The 19481-nt window shown below is 31.2% G+C and overlaps 1 protein-coding gene and 1 long non-coding RNA gene across 3 annotated transcripts; one reads left to right on the forward strand and one right to left on the reverse strand.

Annotated features, from left to right (window-relative positions):
• Positions 1–320: 320 nt before the first annotated feature.
• On the forward strand, positions 321–16830 carry LOC114326738 (zinc finger protein on ecdysone puffs). Of its 2 annotated transcripts, none has more exons than XM_028275170.2 (7): positions 321–513; positions 643–959; positions 4936–5224; positions 9897–10110; positions 13449–13857; positions 13918–14059; positions 15987–16830. In XM_028275170.2, the coding sequence occupies exons 2-7, from the start codon at positions 654–656 to the stop codon at positions 16223–16225; spliced, it is 1599 nt and encodes a 532-aa protein (XP_028130971.1). In that variant the 5' UTR covers positions 321–513; positions 643–653; the 3' UTR covers positions 16226–16830. The 2 variants fall into 2 exon arrangements, with proteins under 2 accessions (XP_028130971.1, XP_028130972.1); XM_028275171.2 differs by having other exon boundaries at positions 322–513; positions 16005–16830.
• On the reverse strand, positions 13955–14517 carry LOC126882920 (uncharacterized). Its single transcript, XR_007697428.1, has 2 exons — positions 14307–14517; positions 13955–14273 (listed from the first exon to the last, which is right to left on the reverse strand). It is a non-coding gene; the product is annotated as an uncharacterized LOC126882920 (long non-coding RNA).
• Positions 16831–19481: the final 2651 nt, after the last annotated feature.

Consider the following 19481-nt stretch of genomic DNA (forward strand, 5'->3'; position numbering starts at 1 on the left):
ATATCCGGTTGGGATGAGTATTTTTATTGGTCGAAGATGTTGTCTAATTTACCTATCTTTGTTATTATATTTATATACAAATTTGGCACTTTTTTATACTTCTGTAAAATCATATAAATAATTATATGTCAATATTATTATAAAATTTGTATTAAATAAATGCAGAGAAGATGATTAAATAATACCTTCCACTATCCACAATGCATTTAGATTTCCAGTTGTTAAATCCACATATATCTGTCTCATTCTAAAGATGTACTTAAAATAAAGATACAAGATACACAAAAACTTGTAGACTTCCGTAGTGGAAGTGACGTCAACACACGTATACCGGCAAGAAAGGCCAGTTCATTTTGCTGAATCGATCATTTCCCCTTTTGTGCTAAGGCGAAGCGGGTGTGCTAACGTGGTGTACAATTTTACAATTGTATTTCCTACACTTTCTCAAGTTAGTTCTTTTGCAGTTGCTTACTGCATAATTTCAAGTAATTTATTGTGTTTGTGCTTATAAAGGTGAGTTATATTGTAGTAATATTGTAATAATATGATGAAAAATCTTGTCGGCGTCAGCTTGGCTTCAGTCGGCTTCCATTTTGATTCTGATTCCAATTAACATTTAACGTTATTTCTTGCTACATCTAGTTCAAATAAACATGGCAAATAGAAGAATGGGTGGCGGACCTGGCGGTGGCCTTCGGGGCAATCGTTCTTTTAATCAACCACCATTTCAAGGAGGTAGTGGTGTTAGCCCCTGGCAGGGGTCTAATAGTTCCGGTCAGGGATTGATCTCCCAAATTACTTCCAATCCCCAACAACTTGCTCTTGCTCTCACGAGCTTACTACAACCTCAACAACAGAATCCACCATCGTTGCTTTCTTTGAATACATCTCCTGGTTATAATCGGGACAGAGATTTTGGCAGAGGCCGTGATTTCAGACGACACGAGCCTTACAGTAAGGTATGAATTTAAAACTACTTTCTAAGGGACAAGATTTCTGTCCATTTTAATATATCCTATTAATTTGAGATGTCTTTTAAGTGTAATGTACCTGCTTATTTTCATACCGGCACCTTACAGTTTGACTCTGATGTATTTTGATTTAAGATCCCTCTAAATGTGTGAACTAATAACTAAAATTTTATATTTCTTTGAATCCATAAACAAAGTTTTAGGCATGGTTGAATACAATTTTCAGGATTAACAGTATGAGTTTTTTATTTTTTAAGTATTGATTCTACAATAGAAAAGCAGATTTGATCAAATTGCATATGGCCGCCAGAAAGATCAATATTTGGAAAGTCGTGGTTGCCGCAAATATTCGTGCCGCCATTATCTTTTATACTTAAATATCTTTTTTTAGTTTATAAATCCACATTTAAAGCACAATTTTAAAGTTTGTGTTTATTGAGCGTATTCCCTGTATTTTCATTGAAACTAAAATTCCTGTTAAAAATATCCATTGCTGGTATCAGTTCTAGGAATATTCTGTATTATATTAAACATTTTATTTTATTCAGATTCATCATTGCTGTTTTGATCAAAATACCAGAGTCAAAATGCTAAGGTAACACCTTCTTCAAAACTTCTGTTACTTTGTTGAAGTTTCTCATACAAACAAAATCAGTTGCCTCAAGTGTTATTTACATATTCTGCACTTCTTGAGCCACATTCTCACCACAGAAGTAGAATAGGCATTCATTTATTTTTAAACAATTGAGGCAACTTAGATACCTCGGTTACATTCTGAAGGTACTCTGATACTCAGATACCTGATTATACTTGGAAAGCTTTATCCACCTGTTTAAAATTTTTTGTATTTTCCTTTATTCATAGCTGACTTTATAATTTTATACAAACATTTAATTTGGTGTTCTTTTTACCCTAAATTTAAGCAATTCATAATATTAGTCCAACACATTTAAGTTGTTTTTCTGTTCTTTTATGAGAGTACATTTATAGCATAGTTTTGTTTACAAGGCCCATAGAATAAAACTACAATTTCTTCATGGTCTGAACTATAATGTGACTAGCTGAATGCCAGATTACTGAATTATTGTTACATTATAAATGTGACAAAAACTTGTGTAAGCAAAAAGTCATTAGTATAGAACCTATTTGAAAGCCTTATTTATCTATAATATGTCTCGTTTTATTTTAATTTTTATTTTAATGTTAACCATGAAATATAGTGCCTTAACAATACTTCATAGTTGTGAATTTCTTTCACAAGTTCAATTCTTATATAAAATTTTGTTATCCTATTTTTTACATAATATAAGAGCATCTTGTCTAATTTTTAAATATCTGTAGCAGGTGAATGTAACCACCTATGTCAATGATTTATTAATCCTTTCGCTTCTACATAAATGAAAAAGATTTTTCTAGATTGTCTCTTAGAAGCCAAAATTTTAATATTTGACATGAATTATTTGGGATATAACTGGAAAATAAACAAAATAAATGCTTTAGGTATATCATTTTTTACCTTGGTAAGTTTATAATAGAGTTCATCCTTTGAATTATCCAACTTTATATGCTATAGTTCCTAAATTCCAGTAATGCTTCTTAAGAGGTCTTTTTTTAAGATTTATATGCTCCAATATTTTGTAGTCTGAAAAATGAAAGAATACCCATGAACGAACATATAAAACACGCTGTATTTTCCTGCCACTGTGTCACACAAAAAATTGGCCAGCACAAGTAGGTGTACTTGCACTGGACAATTTTCTTTGTGACAAGGTGACAGGAAAATACAGGGTATTTTATATGTTCGTTCATGGGTATTCTTTCATTTTTCCGACTGTAAATACTGTACTTTTGAAGTATCATTACTATTTGACAATGTGTCAGGGACGCTCCAGTGGTAGATTAATCGTAAGCTTTGAGAGCTTAGTTTTTCAGTTATCACTGAAAACAAAGTTACTAGAAAAAAATATCTGAGGAAATAACTTCCATTTGGTAAATTTTGAGTAAACCATACAAGTTGTCTGTATACAGTGATGAGCAGGCTAATAACAGGCAAAATAACACAAAAAATGGAAAACATAATACATGAGGGACGAAATTAATAGAAGTAAAAAATTATTGATATAAATGTATAAATTAACATACATTATGTTTTCCTACCTTTAGACATCTGTGACAGGAGTATTTTATAAAATTCTATCACAGTGACAGTCGTCATTCACCTCGATACATCTAAAGGCGGGAAACTTTGTAATGTAATGTTAATTTATACGTTTATATCGATTATTTCATTCATAAACTTTCTGACCAATAGCAAGCTACACGAATAAAAATTACAGCCATAATATGCCCTTTGTTGCTATGTAAAAATACATTCAGCGACATTAATGACAAACTTGTCATAGAGAACAAGAAATAGGTTTAGCAAATATTTAAGTGAAGATATCAATAAAATATTAGTTAAAATGATATAAAAGGACAGTGTTATTCATGAAATAATCTTACCGAATTACTCTCGAGCTCGAATTATCGATTTGTTTTGCTCTCATGACACTAACATTTCAATTCCCTTCAGATCATGAAATTGAAACTGTCAAAGTGTCACTTGGGATACAAATCGATAATTTTAGAGCTCTTGTGTAATAATTACACGAAAAAATTATCAGTAGTAATTATTACTACTGATAATTTTTTTGATAATTTCCCATTGTCAAGTATTACGTCAGATGCCCTTTGTCGGTACTCAAAAATACATTCAGTGGCATTAATGACAATGTTTTACAACTTTTCACAGAGAACACCAATAAAAAGGTTTAGCAAATATTCAGGCGAAGATATCAATAAAATATTAGTTAGTGATTTAAGACAGTTTTATTCATGAAATAATCTTACGAATTACTCTCGAGCTCTTAAAAATTACCGATTTGTTTTGCCTATGTGAAATTTGACATAATTTCATTCCCCTTGTCATGAAATTAAAACTGTCGTAAAGTGTCACTCGGACACAAATTGATAAATTTAGAGCTCTCGTCACTTCACAATGAATTGTTTTCCATCTTTTGTGATATTTTGCAGCGTGCTCATTACTATATATATATTTGCAACACATTTTAATATTACTTTTTAGAATTTTAATACATGTTTCTGTAATAAATTGTTTATGTAGCTGGATTATCTGTTTAACATGATACTTCTGTTTATAATTTTTAAGGGACAACAGTCTGTTGTGAATGTCATATTTTCATTTAGATGTTGTGACTTCTTAATACTGCTTTGAATAATATTGTAACATGTTTTTAGAAGTTTTACTTGATGAATCTTTTATGTCATCTTCTCTCCAAACAAAATTTATCTTTTTATTACATTTTTCAAAAAAAGTTTTGCTTGTGCTGTTATTTTCAGTACCCAGTGAGATAAGTTTGCTCAAATATTTCAAATTTACAATAATTTAATTAATATAATTTAATGATATTCTCGTCATGAAGCCTACTTGCTCATTTTGTATTAAATGTCTATATTTCGCTTTCTCGACTTTTGGCTAAATAGTTTTAAAAAAATTCTATTGTCTGTTCTGTTGAATCTCACATCAATCAAAAATTCTACAAAATGTTACGATGTTATTCTTTGCAAATAATTTTTATATGTATTATTTCTATGTATTTACATTTCAACCTTTCACCATAAACAACCCAGATATTTCCAAGTGTAATCGAATTTATTTTCTCATGTTTCTCTGCAGGTATATGTACTTTCTTAATTTCTATTAAAGCATGAAAGAAATTCATAAGATGAAACATTCCAGTAGCTTTCTAAGTACTTTCCATTTCTCAAAATTAAGTTATGATTTTCTTTCAATCTCTCCTAATCAAGTGTCCATATAAAAACAGCTACTTATGGGCCACTTTTAAATCTTTTCTTGATAAACATTTTTTTTATTTGATTCATGAACATAGTTTTGATTTGATAGAACCGTCAAGGAGGAGGTTTCAATAGAGATAGAAAGAGGAGTCAAAATCAAAAGGATCAGAAGAAGGACAAGGAGGATGGAACTGATGGCGAAGATGGAGAAACCAAGAGAGACTGGAAAGATGAGAAGAGCAACAGTGAAACTCCTGAAACTGAGGAAGAAGCCAAGGCAAGAAAGGAAAAGGAAGAGAAGGAAGGACCTTATTATGATATACCCATTAAATTGTTGAGCTGCTTTGTCTGCAACAAAGAAATGTGGGATGGAGAATCTATGAGGAAACATGTGAAAGGTTGGTAAAAATGCAATATGTTTTTGTATATTTTTGATCTACCTGACACCTTAGGGCCTTAGGTTAAAAGGGTTTAAGATCATATTAGACAATTTAGTTTTTAACACTCACCGCCAATAGTATTTTAAATTTTGTCATGCGCCAAAATTATACCAGCGTTCTAAGTGAAACTCTGCAAGTGTACATTAATGTTACACTTGGTGGAGAGTTAATTAGTTTTATAAAGGCACATTTAAATCAAAGCGAACACGAACGAATTTGTTCGTTAACTTTATTGTATTTGTACATCAAATCTAGCATGACCGAATGAATTTGTTCGCATTCACATATGTTCCAACCGATGTCGGTAAGTTTGCGAATCATCAAAGGAAATCGTTGAATGTGGACAGTGGATAGACTGTAGCGAACGAATTCGTTTAGAAGTACTGATTTATTTTATTTACAAACATTAGTTTGAGAGGGTTGTTTATTGTGTAGTTGTGAAAACATAATTTTGCAATATGGAATGGACTAATGAAAAGATACTTCAATTAATTGAGTTATATAGAAATGAAGAATACCTATGAAACCCGAAATCAAAGCTATATAAAATAAACAGAAAAACTGATGCTTGTTTTAACATTTCTATAAGAAAGGGTTGTGATGTCTCTGAACTAAAAAAATGAATTAGCTTCTGGTATCATTTAGACGAGAAAAACAAAAGAGGGTTCGGATACACCAATTTTACAATCTATTATTTGAACATAATATAGTCATAATACTGAGGAAGACTTTTAAGGAAGCTGGTTCTTTAATATATTATTCTCTATGCTCCCTCAAACAGCATATAATACCTGCTACCTGGCTGCTGATACAGATTGCTTTTCATAGTTCGAAGCACATTACAGGTGTCTACCTAAATATATTGAATTATTATTTAATTTTTTTTTGTCATTAGAAATATGAATACAAATATTTTGTCAGTAATTTATATGCTAAAAAGTGTTACGTTTGACCTGTGCTCTTGTGCAGAATGGAAGCATGGACGTTAAAGGCCAATTCCATTAACAAATTTGAAGTGTTTGAAATGTGATGCCTACGTCAAATGCTTAGAATATCATGGACGGACAGTCAGAAATGATTAAGTATTAAGAAGAGCGGGTTTGCAGGATAGGGAACTTTTTAATTATGTTAAAAATAAGAAAACTGCATACTTTGGGCACATATTATGAGGGGAACGCTAGTGGACAAGAATCCACGGCTATAAAATGCTTTGCAATGCTGCTAAAAACAATAATATTTTATAAACAAGACAATGTACGGTGGACGCCTACGCAGAAATGCACGGCATCTTAAGAAGAAGAAATATGAATTTATAATTGCTAGACATTTTTGGACGAATCAAATTGCAAGAATCAATTTTTTCTTTAATTTTTTGGACCATTCTGGACAAAAAAAGGTCTATAATTTTTCTCTAAAGTTGATCGTTTTCGACTTATTAAGCAATTTAAAATTGAAAAAAACGAAAAATGGCGATTTTCAAGGCTTAATAACTCTGTTAAAAGTTATTATTATGAAAGTCAATATATGACTAAATCAAAGTTTAAAGCCCCCCCTACAAGATCCTAAAGAAATTTTGTCATTATTTTATTACTAAGCTGTTTTTTTAAGAAATAATAATAAGCGCCATGCACGTCTGCGGCTGCTGTATATGGTGAGTGCGAGAGAGAAGCCATTCCAGCAGTCCAATTGTGCATCTTACTCGCACTCACATTTACAGCTGAGTCAATACGATCTAACCGCTCATTGTTATTAATTAAAAATAGCAGCTTAGTAGTAAATTAATGACACAGATTTCTTCAGGATCATGTAGCGGCGACTTTAAACTTTGATTTAGTCACTTTCTGACTTTCATAATAATAATTTTTAACCGAGTTATTAAGTCTTAAAAATGGCCATTTTCGCGTTTTTCAAATTTTAAATTGCTTATAACTCGAAAAAAAATCAGCTTTAGAGAAAAATTATGAGAGACCTTTTTTGTCCAGAATGGTCCAAAAAACCTAAAAAAAATTAATCCGGGTCAAAAATATTGATTTTTGCAATTTGATTAAAAAAAAAGTTGTTAAAAAAAATTGGCCCACTTTTTACTTGGGCGACTTCTTGAACCTTATTCTGGGATGTCTCACGAATGTGATTATGCAAATATATCTCATGGGAATATTTTTTCCAACGAACCCGCCGTTTCCGCCTTGTCTATTAGTTGATAATGCCAGATTTAAATAAAATATAAATAAATAAAACATTTCATCAAAATTTTCAATAAAATAATAGAAAATACCTGGATAAATTATTTTTTAGTCTGGAAATAATTTTTATTTTATTTTAATTCTTAAAATCAAATTTTTTAAATTAAATAATAAATTTATATTATGAATATGACATTTTTCCTTAAACACACATTGCATTTTATAAGCTTATAATAAGCTATTATTGTATTAAAATTTACCCAACAAGAAACAGGACAATAAACTTAACACAATGTGAGACTGGTCCATCTTAAAAACCTGCGGGCAATATGCACTCCCGATCATCAACAAATGCGAACATTCGCTTTAATGTAAATGGCCCTACTTTGTAGTGAACGAATAGCCAAGCAAACACCTACGAATATTGTTCCTTCGTTCGTTTGTGTTTGCTTTGATTTAAATGCGCCTTAAGAGACTGAAGGAAATGCTAAAATTGGCAACATTGCTATATACTATACAGTCAGAAAAATGGAAGAATACCCATGAACGATTACATCAATCACTAATTTTGTATTTGCTGTCTCTTTCTATAAGTAACGAAACATTTTTTATAGGAAAAGACAGCAAATACAAAATAAGTGATTGATGTGTTCGTTCATGGGTATTCTTTCATTTTTCCGACTGTAATTGTATTTTAACTCGTTGAAGATGTTTCATTCAAAATTTACTCATTCCTATAGTAACAGTATGTTATTGAAATCACTATCGATTTTTCTCGATTATAATTTTCATTACATTTAGGGCCGGTTGTTCGAACGCTAATCAAAAATGATCATTATCAAATATTTAATTACTGTCACAACTGTCAATGTCAACTTTGATTGGGTTGCTAAAAACATAATTATTGCTTACAATTATGAAATTAGTTAATCAATTATGTTAAAAATTGTTATGTTAATTGATTAACTAATCTCATAATTGTAATCAATTATGTTTTCAGCAACCCAACCAAAGTTGACATTGACAGTTGTGACAGTAATTAAATATTTGATAGTGATCATTGTTCGAACGCTAATCAAAATCATTATCAAATATTTAATTACAATTATATTTGATTAAGCGTACTTCTGACAGATGTCGCATTTTGAGGTTATGTTGACTGATTTATTTTATTATTTTGGTTTTAATTTAAAATAAAACATAATTAAACTCTTTCTGATGTTAATTTCTTGTTTTTACTTACAAATCAATAAAAATAATAAGCAATTTTTAATATTTTAAGAGCTGCGGCTATATTTTAATTACTGTTTTACCTACAATCAATAACTGATTAGTATTTTACATGTATTTTTCATGTCGCGATTTGATTCCCATCAAGAAAATTGATTACAATAAATGATTGATTATAATCAACTTCTTGATTAGCCTTCGAACAACCGGCCCTAAGTATATAAATTATTGTAATCACTGAATACATAGTTATTGAAAAATTATTCCTTTTAGGGCCAGTTGTTCGAACGCTAATCAACAATGATCACTATCAAATATTTAATTACTGTCACCAACTGTCAATGTCAACTTTGATTGGGTTGCTGAAAACATAATTAATTATAATTATGAGATTAGTTAATCAATTAATATAACAATTATTAACATAATTGTTTAACTAATTTCATAATTGTAATCCATAATTATGTTTTCAGCAACCCAAACAAAGTTGACATTTGACAATTTGACAAATATTTGATAATAATCATTTTTGATTAGCGTTCGAACAACCTGCCCTTAGTTAAGTTAATGAATAATTTAAGTGACTATCAATTAATTGTTCAAGAATTTTCAACAACTAAAACTGCAACTCATATCAGCAACTAATACAATTTGGTAATGTTTACGTTCATCACTCAGTATTGTCATTTAAAGCGTGTATATCTAATTTCAAAACGAGTCACATCAAAAATATGACTCGTACATTAAATTCATTTAAACCGCCATCTTTACTATATATTCAAGTATTTGTAAAAAAAATTCAAGTCGAAATATTCAAAATTGCCACCGTGGCACTCCTTCAAGCGCAGGTCCTTTTTTTAGGTGTCCAAACGGTGTACATGAAATCTCACATCTGGGTGATCTGAAACAAAAAACAAAATATGGTTATCATCTACATTGTATTGACTCAATTTTTTTTACAAATACTTGAATATATAATAAAGCTGACGGTTTAATTTAATGTATGAGTCATATTTTGTTAAAAAAAAAATCCAGAAAATCAGCCTGTTTTTTCCCTTGTCACAGTAGACTTCCCCATTAAATAATTTGATGCGAAATTAGGCTAATAATGTATTTCATTAATTTGTAGGTCAATAATTGATCATGGTTACTGATTAAAATTGTTTTTTCAATGTGCAACATTTTTGGTTGGATTTTAAAGTTCTTAATAATTTTAGGTCGTGCCCATAGACAAATGTTAGATAGCTTGGAAGAAAGCATCCACATCACTGTTAACATTCTAAGGGAGAATATGCGTCTTCTTGAAGAGAAAAAACTTATTGAGTTGAACCGTGTACAACGTGTTACTAAAAGATTTAATAAGCCAGAGCCTGAAAGTCATTGCAACATGTGTGATCTCAAATTCTTGGGAAAAATCATTGCTCATCGCAAGTAAGTTAGTTAATAAATATCTTAACCCATTCATTACTGACAAAATATACTAAACAAGACCTGAGTGCTTACTCAATTTTTCACTGCATTTACAGTCCCTGCTCAATATATTAGACTCACCCTAGAAATATCAGTTTTTTTTTTCTTTAAAACCCCTTAAAAGTATGTTCGGTACTGCTGAATGGGTTAAATAACAATTACCTGATACTCGTGCTACATAATTAAGTTAAAGATGGCGAGACTTTTTGATTGAATTGTGAAAACTTGGCAGATGGCAATAGAATGGGCTAAAAGAGTGCAATGACTATGGTTTGTTTTTTAACCAAGAGGAGTGATTCAAATTTACCGCTCTCTCTTGCTTGTTTCTAATTGGTCCAACCGCAGGCAAGTTTACTCCACTGTTATAAAATTTTGATACTAATGACATTTATCAAATTTTGACACTAGTGACATTTCATAGGTTAATTAAGTTAAATCGTCGATTTTTGTGTTTTCTGTGTTATTTCTTTAATTTTTAGATTGTTAGTCTACTTTTATATAAAAAGCAGTTGTTTTTGGAACTCTTTAGCGACGTATTAATTTAATATAATATTTATGGATTACTGTTGAGGGCCGACTAGATCAACCAAAAAAGAAGATGTATTTGGTTATTATTTTAGTCACTTTCTTGGGTGTGCATCTGTCTTTTTAGTTTACTCCTCCTGGTTAAAAAATAAACTATAGACTTTTTTAACTTTAGTTTTTTAATTAAATTAGTTTGTTTAATCTATTTTAACATGTTAATAAAAATACAGTAGACTCGCGATTATCCGAGGTATCTGGGACCGTCACTACCTCGGATATGGTAAAACTTGGTTAACACTGGGATTGGTTATGTTGATAGAAAAACACGTAAATAACCATAACGGTGGATATTTTAATCACAATACTAATAACTTTTACTGTCTATAAAAGATAAAAACATTTACCTTATCAATATTACTGTTTAAAAAATATTTGATTGATTTTTTGCGTAAGCTTCATTCCTGTTTTTGAGACGGTGATGTTGCGCCAAGGTTTAAAGTTGTAACTCACCAGTTACGACTTTTGTTTCTGTTAACCACCAGTTACGACTTTTGTTTCTGTTAACCGAGGGGGCTTGGATAACTGAGACTCGGATAATCGCGAGTATACTGATATGTTAATTTCTAAAAGACGAATGTCTTCATTTGGAATTTTTTCATATGGGTGATTGTAAAGATCTTTTTGTTGAGCAAATATTTTCACACCACTCTATTAGAAAATACCACATGTATGAAAGAGAAATAGCAAAAAAATATGGCTTATCTTTATCGTCAGTTTGAAGGTTGAGTCAAAAACTTAAAGAGAAACATCCTGTTACATCGGTTTGGAGGGGTCGGTACGGTAGAAAGATTTGTCACCCCCAGAGGGCAATGAATTTTAAGGAATTTGGCTGTAAAGCACAGAAAAGTCACCCATTGCTATATATGGAATAAATTGGAAAAATCAGAGTATTCTGTATCATATCCACTGTACAGCGAAATTTGTACAGTATGGGATTCAAATCTCATAGGCCAGTTGCGTAACGCAAGAAAATAACCAACTATCACCACAAATGCTCAAAAAACGTTTAGGTTGGGCCAATTTGCATAAAGACTCTATTGCCATATAATTTTTGTGCAAATTTGCCAAAACTAAGCGTTTCTTTGACATTTGTGGTGATGGTTTTGGTTCCGTAACTGGCCTATGACATTTGAATCCCATACTGTACAAATTTCGGCGTACAGTGGACTCTGATACTGAACACTCTGATTCTTCCAATTTATTGGTTATATCGCTATGGGTGACTCTGTGTTTTACAGCCAAATTCTTTAAAATTCGTTGCCCTCTGGGGGTGACTGAAATATTTCGGCCATACCGACCCCTCCAAACCGATTTAACAGGATGTGTCTCTTTAATTTTTTAGCCCAACCTTCGAACTGGGGATAAAGATATGCCATATTTTTTTGCAATTTACCTTTGATACATGTGGTATTTTCTAATAGAGTAACAGAAGAATTTGCTTAACAGATTTTTGCAATTACAGTAAAACCTCTATAGAACGGACTTCAGATATAACAGACAAAACATCCGATCAAATGTAAAAAAAATTTGAAAAGTCGAATTCTGGAAGAAAAATCAGTAAGGACAGGATCTAGGCACTGCTTTGTGCTAACGCCGATGGATCGCATGGATTGACTGCTATATTGTTGGCAAATCTCGTAAACCTAGAATTGTCAAAGATATAATGCATCATCTATCCATTTCATAGTACATATAACTCTAATAAGGCATGATTCTAAAAATTGGTTTTTTAAAGAATTTGTAACTGCAGTGAGAAAATTTCAAGGGAAGAATCTGGAAATACCGCCGAAAGAGGTGAAATGTTTATTGATTTTAGGCAACACTCCTGCTTATCCCTCTGAAAATATTCGACATTCAGAAGATAGCAACTTTAACTGTATGTTTTTGACAAATACTACATCGCTTGAATGGGTTGAATACCAATGGATCTGAATAATTTTGGCAACCAAACGAGTAGGTACCTATATTGCAGAAAGTTTTTAGATGAAGTAGAAAGGTAAAAAAGTAGTAAATACAACTTGGGTCCTTTTTTACCTTACAGATTTGTACACTGTATCTAAATACAGTATGTACATATTTAAAAAAATTGATCGATTTTAAACCCATTTTTATATAACGGACTTCGGCTTTAATGGACATCCTGTCCCCCCAATTAGTCCGTTATATCGAGGTTTTACTGTACTCATATGAAAAATTTCAATCAGAGATATTCGTCTTTTAAAAATTAACATATTTGTATTAATATCTTAAAATAAATTAAAATAAACATTAATATAGAACAATATTAACACTCACCACTGGAAATTTTACGAAAACTGAACACCAATCACTAATTTAACTAAAAAACTAAAGTTGAAAAAAGTCGAGTCCTTCTGCATTTTTAGCACATTCTATTACCATCTGTCAAGTTTTCACAATTCAAAAAAAATTTTACCATTTTTAACTTAAATTATGTATCACAATTATTAAGTAATTATTATTTAACCCAATTAGCAGTTCTGTATCACTTTGAAGATAGTTTTAAAGTGCTTGAAATTAAAAAAACTGCTTTTTCTAAGGTGAGTCTAATAAATTGAGCAGGGACTGTACATTGTAGTGTTTTGGTCGAGATGGCACATATCATACTAAACTGACGTTATAAATACACTTTTATCTACATACTCGATAGAATTTGTTACCGTGTTAAATATTAACATTGTTATGTTTAATTTTAGGACTGAAGGACATCAACGTTTGAAGCACTACTTGCATCCTAACTGCCGCTTGTGTAGTAAAGAATTTCCCTCTAGAATGGAATGGATTGAACATCGTTTGACTCCTGAGCATCTCAGAAAATTGAGTAAAACACTTGCTGATAAGGTTGGAGGTGCCGATGGCAATGATATTGTTGAAGTTGAGGAAGAAACAAATGATTTGGCATTGGAGCCAATTCTAGATGAGCCATTGGAAATGGAAGCTGAGAATCCAATTCTTGAAATTACTGAAAATATCAATTTCTCATTTATGAATCTTATGCCTGCATACAAACCAAACAGGCCAATTTCTGTCAACAGCTTAAAACCATTCTCTGGTTTTGTATGTGAGCTTTGCCACAGAAGCTTTGTTGATGAGGAAGTTTCACAGGTAGGTACTAAAGAGATGTCTCGCCTTCATCCAGATCTTCAACTTTCATTTTTGTTCTAGAACCACTTGAAAACCAGAAGACATCATCTTAAATTCATTGAAGCTCTTAAACTTAAATTCAAGGAACAACAGCGAAAGGAGAAGGAGGCCAAGGAAGCAGAGGCTAAGGCTGAAGCAGAGAAGAATGGAGCCAATGAAGATGGTGAGTTTATTAAAAATGCTTTTTATTCATCAATTTAGTCAATTTTAAACAATGGGGAAGGATTTTAATATACTGGACGTTATAAAAGACCTTATATTGATTTTGTTTTCGATGGTAGTGAGAAATATTTGTTTTCGTAAGTTTGTCTTAAGAACTACTCTTCTTTTTTATTTCCCCTGTTTCGTTTATCATCTTCCCCTGTTTCATTCTTCAACTTCAAATCTAGTTTATTTGTAGTTGCATTGACTTCCAAATCTAGTTTATTTGTAGTTGCATTGACTTCATATTTTAAGATGAGGGTAGGCGCAAAATATTGTGCCAATGCTTTTTAAATGTAGTAATTTTTTTGAATCTTGAGGAAACTAAGTATTTTTAACAAATTTAAATGCAGAATGAAAGATCACATTGTTACAAGAAACTTTTTGTTATTCTCAGGGACCAAGCCATTGGTATCTAATAATGTAATCTTTCATTATGCGTTTAAATTTTTCAAAAATATTTCTGGACCTTGGAGGTAAACTACATTCTGTTGACATGGTGTTGTTTTGAATAAGTTGCTTTAATCCCTTATTACTTGCATTATACAAATTTGGTTATTTATATCATCGACTTACTGCCAAAACCAACCAACTTCATTTTTAAAAGTTTTGAGAAATCTATCTTTTAAACTTTAATTTGAAATGAAAAATCGTCTTATTTTTGAAAAATATGACAAAAATATTTTTCAGTTATTAAATAGTTTTTTTAAATTCAGTCGATTTTCAATTTCAAATTAAAGTTTAAAAGGTAGATTTCCCAAAACTTTTAAAATAGTTTGTTGGTTTTGGCAGTAAGCTGACGATATCTTCACACTTTCAAGTCCGTCGACACAATTCACGTGTTCACACTGTTTATAATCAGGTGCCGTTGACACGACTACCATGTTCACGTTTCAACAATTTTCCAATGACTGTAAAAAAGTGACATGTGAGACAATTATTATCTGATATTGGCCCGGAGCTGAAAGTGTTAAAATAGGTCTGGGTCCCGCGTATGAAAAAAAGTTGATTATTAGCAAGCTGAAAATTTGTTAATAGCTTAACGGTGTCTAGTCGGATAAACTTTGATATATGGGAACAGGGGAAGAGGTTAAAAATTTGGAACGGTCAGACCACGACAACGGCACATTTATTTTGTCTGACAGAACAGACTTAAACTCTCCGAACAGAGATTAAATTCTCATGCAAAAATCAGACTGCTACACCTGTCATTTGACATATTCTACATGTTCCACTCATTACAACGCCCATTTGGTGATAAATAGCAGTCTGATTTTTGCATGAGAGTCTGTTCGGAGAGTTTAAGTCTGTTATGACAAAATACATGTGCCGTTTTCGTGGTTTGACCGTTTCAAATTTTTAACCTCTTCCCCTGTTACAGTGTTCCCATAAGTTTGTCCGACTAGACACAGCTATTAACAAATTTTCAGCTTGCTATTAATCAACTTTTTTTCATACGCGGGATCCGGACCTAAAATATGTCATTTGTTTTTTAAAAGATTATGGGATATATCAGATTTTTATAACATTCAAGTGCTCTACTGCAGTCAGGATTGGAAAAAATGCCAGTGAAAGCATTGGCCCAATATTTTGAACCTTTGCTCTTAAGATCGAAACTCAGTTTGTTAAATGTCCACGTGTCATTAAATCACTTAGATCTACATTTAGCCATTTTGATGTTTTTCTTCCTTTATATAATTCTTTTGACATATTATATTTTTCAAATTAATATAGTGTAATGTCCCATTTACTATGTTCTCTTACTGTACTGTACTTCTGTATTCAGGTCAACTTTATTCATTAGCTCTAATCAAGTGTTAAATATTAGGTCTTTCTATAACAGACCTAATATAGATTGGGGGTAACTATTTTTTCTTTCTAACTAACAGGTGATTTGTACAATCCAGATGAACCAACACAAGAAGGAGATGCTGAAGGAGATCCATCCATGGATGTCTCTCAGGAAGATGCTGTCAAGGAAGAGACTATGGAAGCGGAAGAACTTGAGGAAGAAAAGCCACCTGCAAAAGGTGCTGCCGCCAAGGGGGCCAAGGCAGCTCCAGCTGCTGCAACACCAGCAGCTGTAAAGAATGGAGCTGGCCCAAAAAGCAAGAAGGCTCGCAAATAAGTTTCTGTGTTTTAATGGAATTCCATATATTTATGGAAGAACCCTTATTTGTTCTACATTTTAGTCTCTTACCCAATATTTTAAAATTTTGGGGTAGAAGGAAAAATATGAATCAGTTCGTAGTAAGTGTAAAAATGACCTATCTCTGACTGATTTCTATTTTTTATCTAGAGTGTTGAACAAAAATTGATTTTCTTAACGAAAGTGTGTTGGGGAATTTAGTTTTAGGTTTCATAATCATTCATAAATTCCGTTTTCAACTTCATTTTAATCTTAATTATTCTACTTTTAAGATATGTAGCATAGAAATTTTATTTGCGTATTTTATAGTTGACACAAAATTATGTATTATCTAGTATGTATTTACTAATCCATCATGTATCATTAAATAATATATTTAGATTGATTCATTACATTTATAACATTTGACGTAGTTTACCGAATTTCAATGAGAGGAAAACCATGTAGATTACTCACATTTCTAAACAGCTCACATAGAGATTGTTAATGTAGAATTTATATTTTGGTTTCCTTGATTTTTTTACCACGCATTTTGACATAGAAAAACTTGGTCTCGTCTCAATAAAAAATATATATAAATAAAATCCATTGTTTTATTTTCGACACCCGACACCCCCCATCTAACAAGGTTGTAACTCAGTTTTAGCGATTTTACAGGAGAGGCAAAAAACGAAAACATGACTTGTGATATATTTATATCATAATAAGAGATTACTGTGAGATGTTTGTTTTGTAATTTTAATGACTATTGAAAATCTTGAGATTAAGACCATGGGTACATAATTCACAAATATTTTACGGCTATCCCTATCTTTTCTATCTTGCATGGCAAATTACGTATAGTAAAATTCACACTGGTATGGATATGTAAATATTACTAGAATGTCATTTCTACTTGACAATGTCATAACTGACTTAAAGAGATGGCTTTTGAATGTTCTTGGATAACTTATTTTTGTATGATTGCAAATTATTAATTCAGTTAATAAATTTGATAATTTTTTCACTATGTATTCAGTGATTGTAATAATTTATATGTACCTACAACAAAAACTAATACTCAATCGAGGAAAGTGTTGAAAGTGATTTTTTAATAATATATTGTTACTATGGAATGCTTACAATTTTGAACATCTAACAACAAAATACTTGGATCACAGAATATATCTTGATGTATTCTCTGCTTCTATGTTCCATAAATAACTTTTTATAAAGTTCACGTCTGAAATCAATTATTTATCAAATACACTATCAATATTATTTAATCAACAACTCGAAATATTCCCGATTCATGTCAAATATTTAAAATTGTCACTGATTGTCGGTGTCTGACTGACATCCTGACAATCTATTTGACTGAGTGCGTTGTTTGACAAAGATAGGTTTGGAAAATATTACCACGGACATTGTGTTCATTTTTTTTTCGAATCATGAAAAAAACCAATAAATATTTTTGAAAAATCTAAACGCAGAATGAATGACTTAAATTATTACCGAGGGCCGAAAGTCCCTTAGAATAAATAAAAAGTTTATTTTGAATGAGATATTTGAAATTAAAAATAACACTAAATTTTCTCTTAGTTTTTCACCCCCTGTAACTTAATTAAAATAAACATTATAGAAATTCTCGGGGACTTTCGGGCCTCGCTAATAACGTAAGCTTTCATTCTGCGTTTAAATTTTTCAAAAATACATTAGTTTTCTCAGGATTTGAAAAAAATGAATCCCCATTTGAATAGCATTGCAGCCGAAAATACGTACTGATCCTCTTGAACATGAGTATTCGTAGAAAAAGGTTGTAAGTTGCCTAATTAAAGTTTTCACAATTTTAATTGGAAATTATAAATTTTACAATAATAATCTATCACTATGAAAACGTCATGGTATAAAATATGTATCTAATTTTTCGCATTTTTATTGCATATCTGTAAATATTTAATTCTAGACCATTTTACTTGATTACTTTAGTCTTTTACTGTTAATATCTACTTTAAAATTAACATGTGTGTCCTTAAATAGGTTAAAATTTAGAATTTGGTTCTGATTTAATTCAGTTACGGATTTAGGCTTGCCTGATGCTTTGGCATATGAAGACCACACGGAAGAAAGGCGAAATGTCAATTTTTTATTAATTTTGGTTCAGAACAGCAATATGTAGGCAAACGGTTTCAAATTCAATTTTCTTGAATTAACCTCTTTGTGACATTTTGCCTTTCTTCCGTGTGGTCATCATATCATGGTTATCCATTGGTCTGGAGCATATATGACTTACTGAATGTTTTCTATTGGGGCCGTGCAATACGTCAATTTGACAATGTGAATTATTTAAGAAAGTTTCAATATTTCTCCGCTATTCGCGCACGATCGTTTCTCAATTCCCTTCCAAGTACTTTCACACTGCGAATAAGGGCATGCATTGAATCACCCTCGTTTTGTGAATGTGCTATTTCAAAAAATACATGTGTAATGTTAATATTACACTGTTTCACTATATAGAAGTATTTAGCAAAAACTATTCTATATTATTTTGTCCATGGCAACGATCAAAATGGAAAAAAGTCCTTACATCCTTTTTATTTTCATTTCGATAAATTGACTTGTAAGGTACACCATAATTTAAATACATACTTTGCAAATTAAACATATGTGCAACAAAGTTGTAACTCATTTAACAACCTTGTTTCGTGTATAAAGAAAGTAAATATTTAACATAGGGAGTATCCAGTGTTACTGCCTTTTTCACGCTAAAATGGCACACGTAAGTTAAAATACAACTTTTTTCAATGGAGTATTAGCCAAACTATTGAGAATTAAACTATGTTTATATTGACGTGTACGTAATTTTTTGCTGAATTCGCCTGTGTTGAAATCTGAAAATAGATGTAACTTGAGTTACAACCTTGTTCGATGGAGGTGTCGATTTATGTCCTTATGTATTAAGGTCACTGCATATTATGATGCATGTAGTGTTTAGGAAAAACATGATAAAATACAGTAGAACCCCGCTAATCCGAACCAACGGAAAGTGAACAAAATTTAAAAATTCAAAACAAAAAGTTATTTTATAAACATAAAAATGTTTATTATACAGAGTAAGACCAGAAAATTGAACAATGTAGGATTGATAGGACTTTGACATTTAAAATTTCTTAAAAATAAATATATAGTATGTACATGCTTATAGAGGTTAAACATAAACCTACTTCGGTTCTCTTATAGTCAATTTGAGTCCAAA

The sequence above is a fragment of the Diabrotica virgifera genome, chromosome 1 (genome assembly GCF_917563875.1).
Source record: "Diabrotica virgifera virgifera chromosome 1, PGI_DIABVI_V3a".
NCBI lineage: Eukaryota > Metazoa > Arthropoda > Insecta > Coleoptera > Chrysomelidae > Diabrotica > Diabrotica virgifera.

Coding starts and splice junctions, on each gene's coding strand:
- LOC114326738 (XM_028275170.2), top strand. CDS start 654: ATGGCAAATAGAAGAATGGGTGGCGGACCTGGCGGTGGCCTTCGGGGC. Junction 5,225..9,896: donor TATGAGGAAACATGTGAAAG/GTTGGTAAAAAT, acceptor TAATAATTTTAG/GTCGTGCCCATAGACAAATG. Junction 10,111..13,448: donor AAAATCATTGCTCATCGCAA/GTAAGTTAGTTA, acceptor GTTTAATTTTAG/GACTGAAGGACATCAACGTT.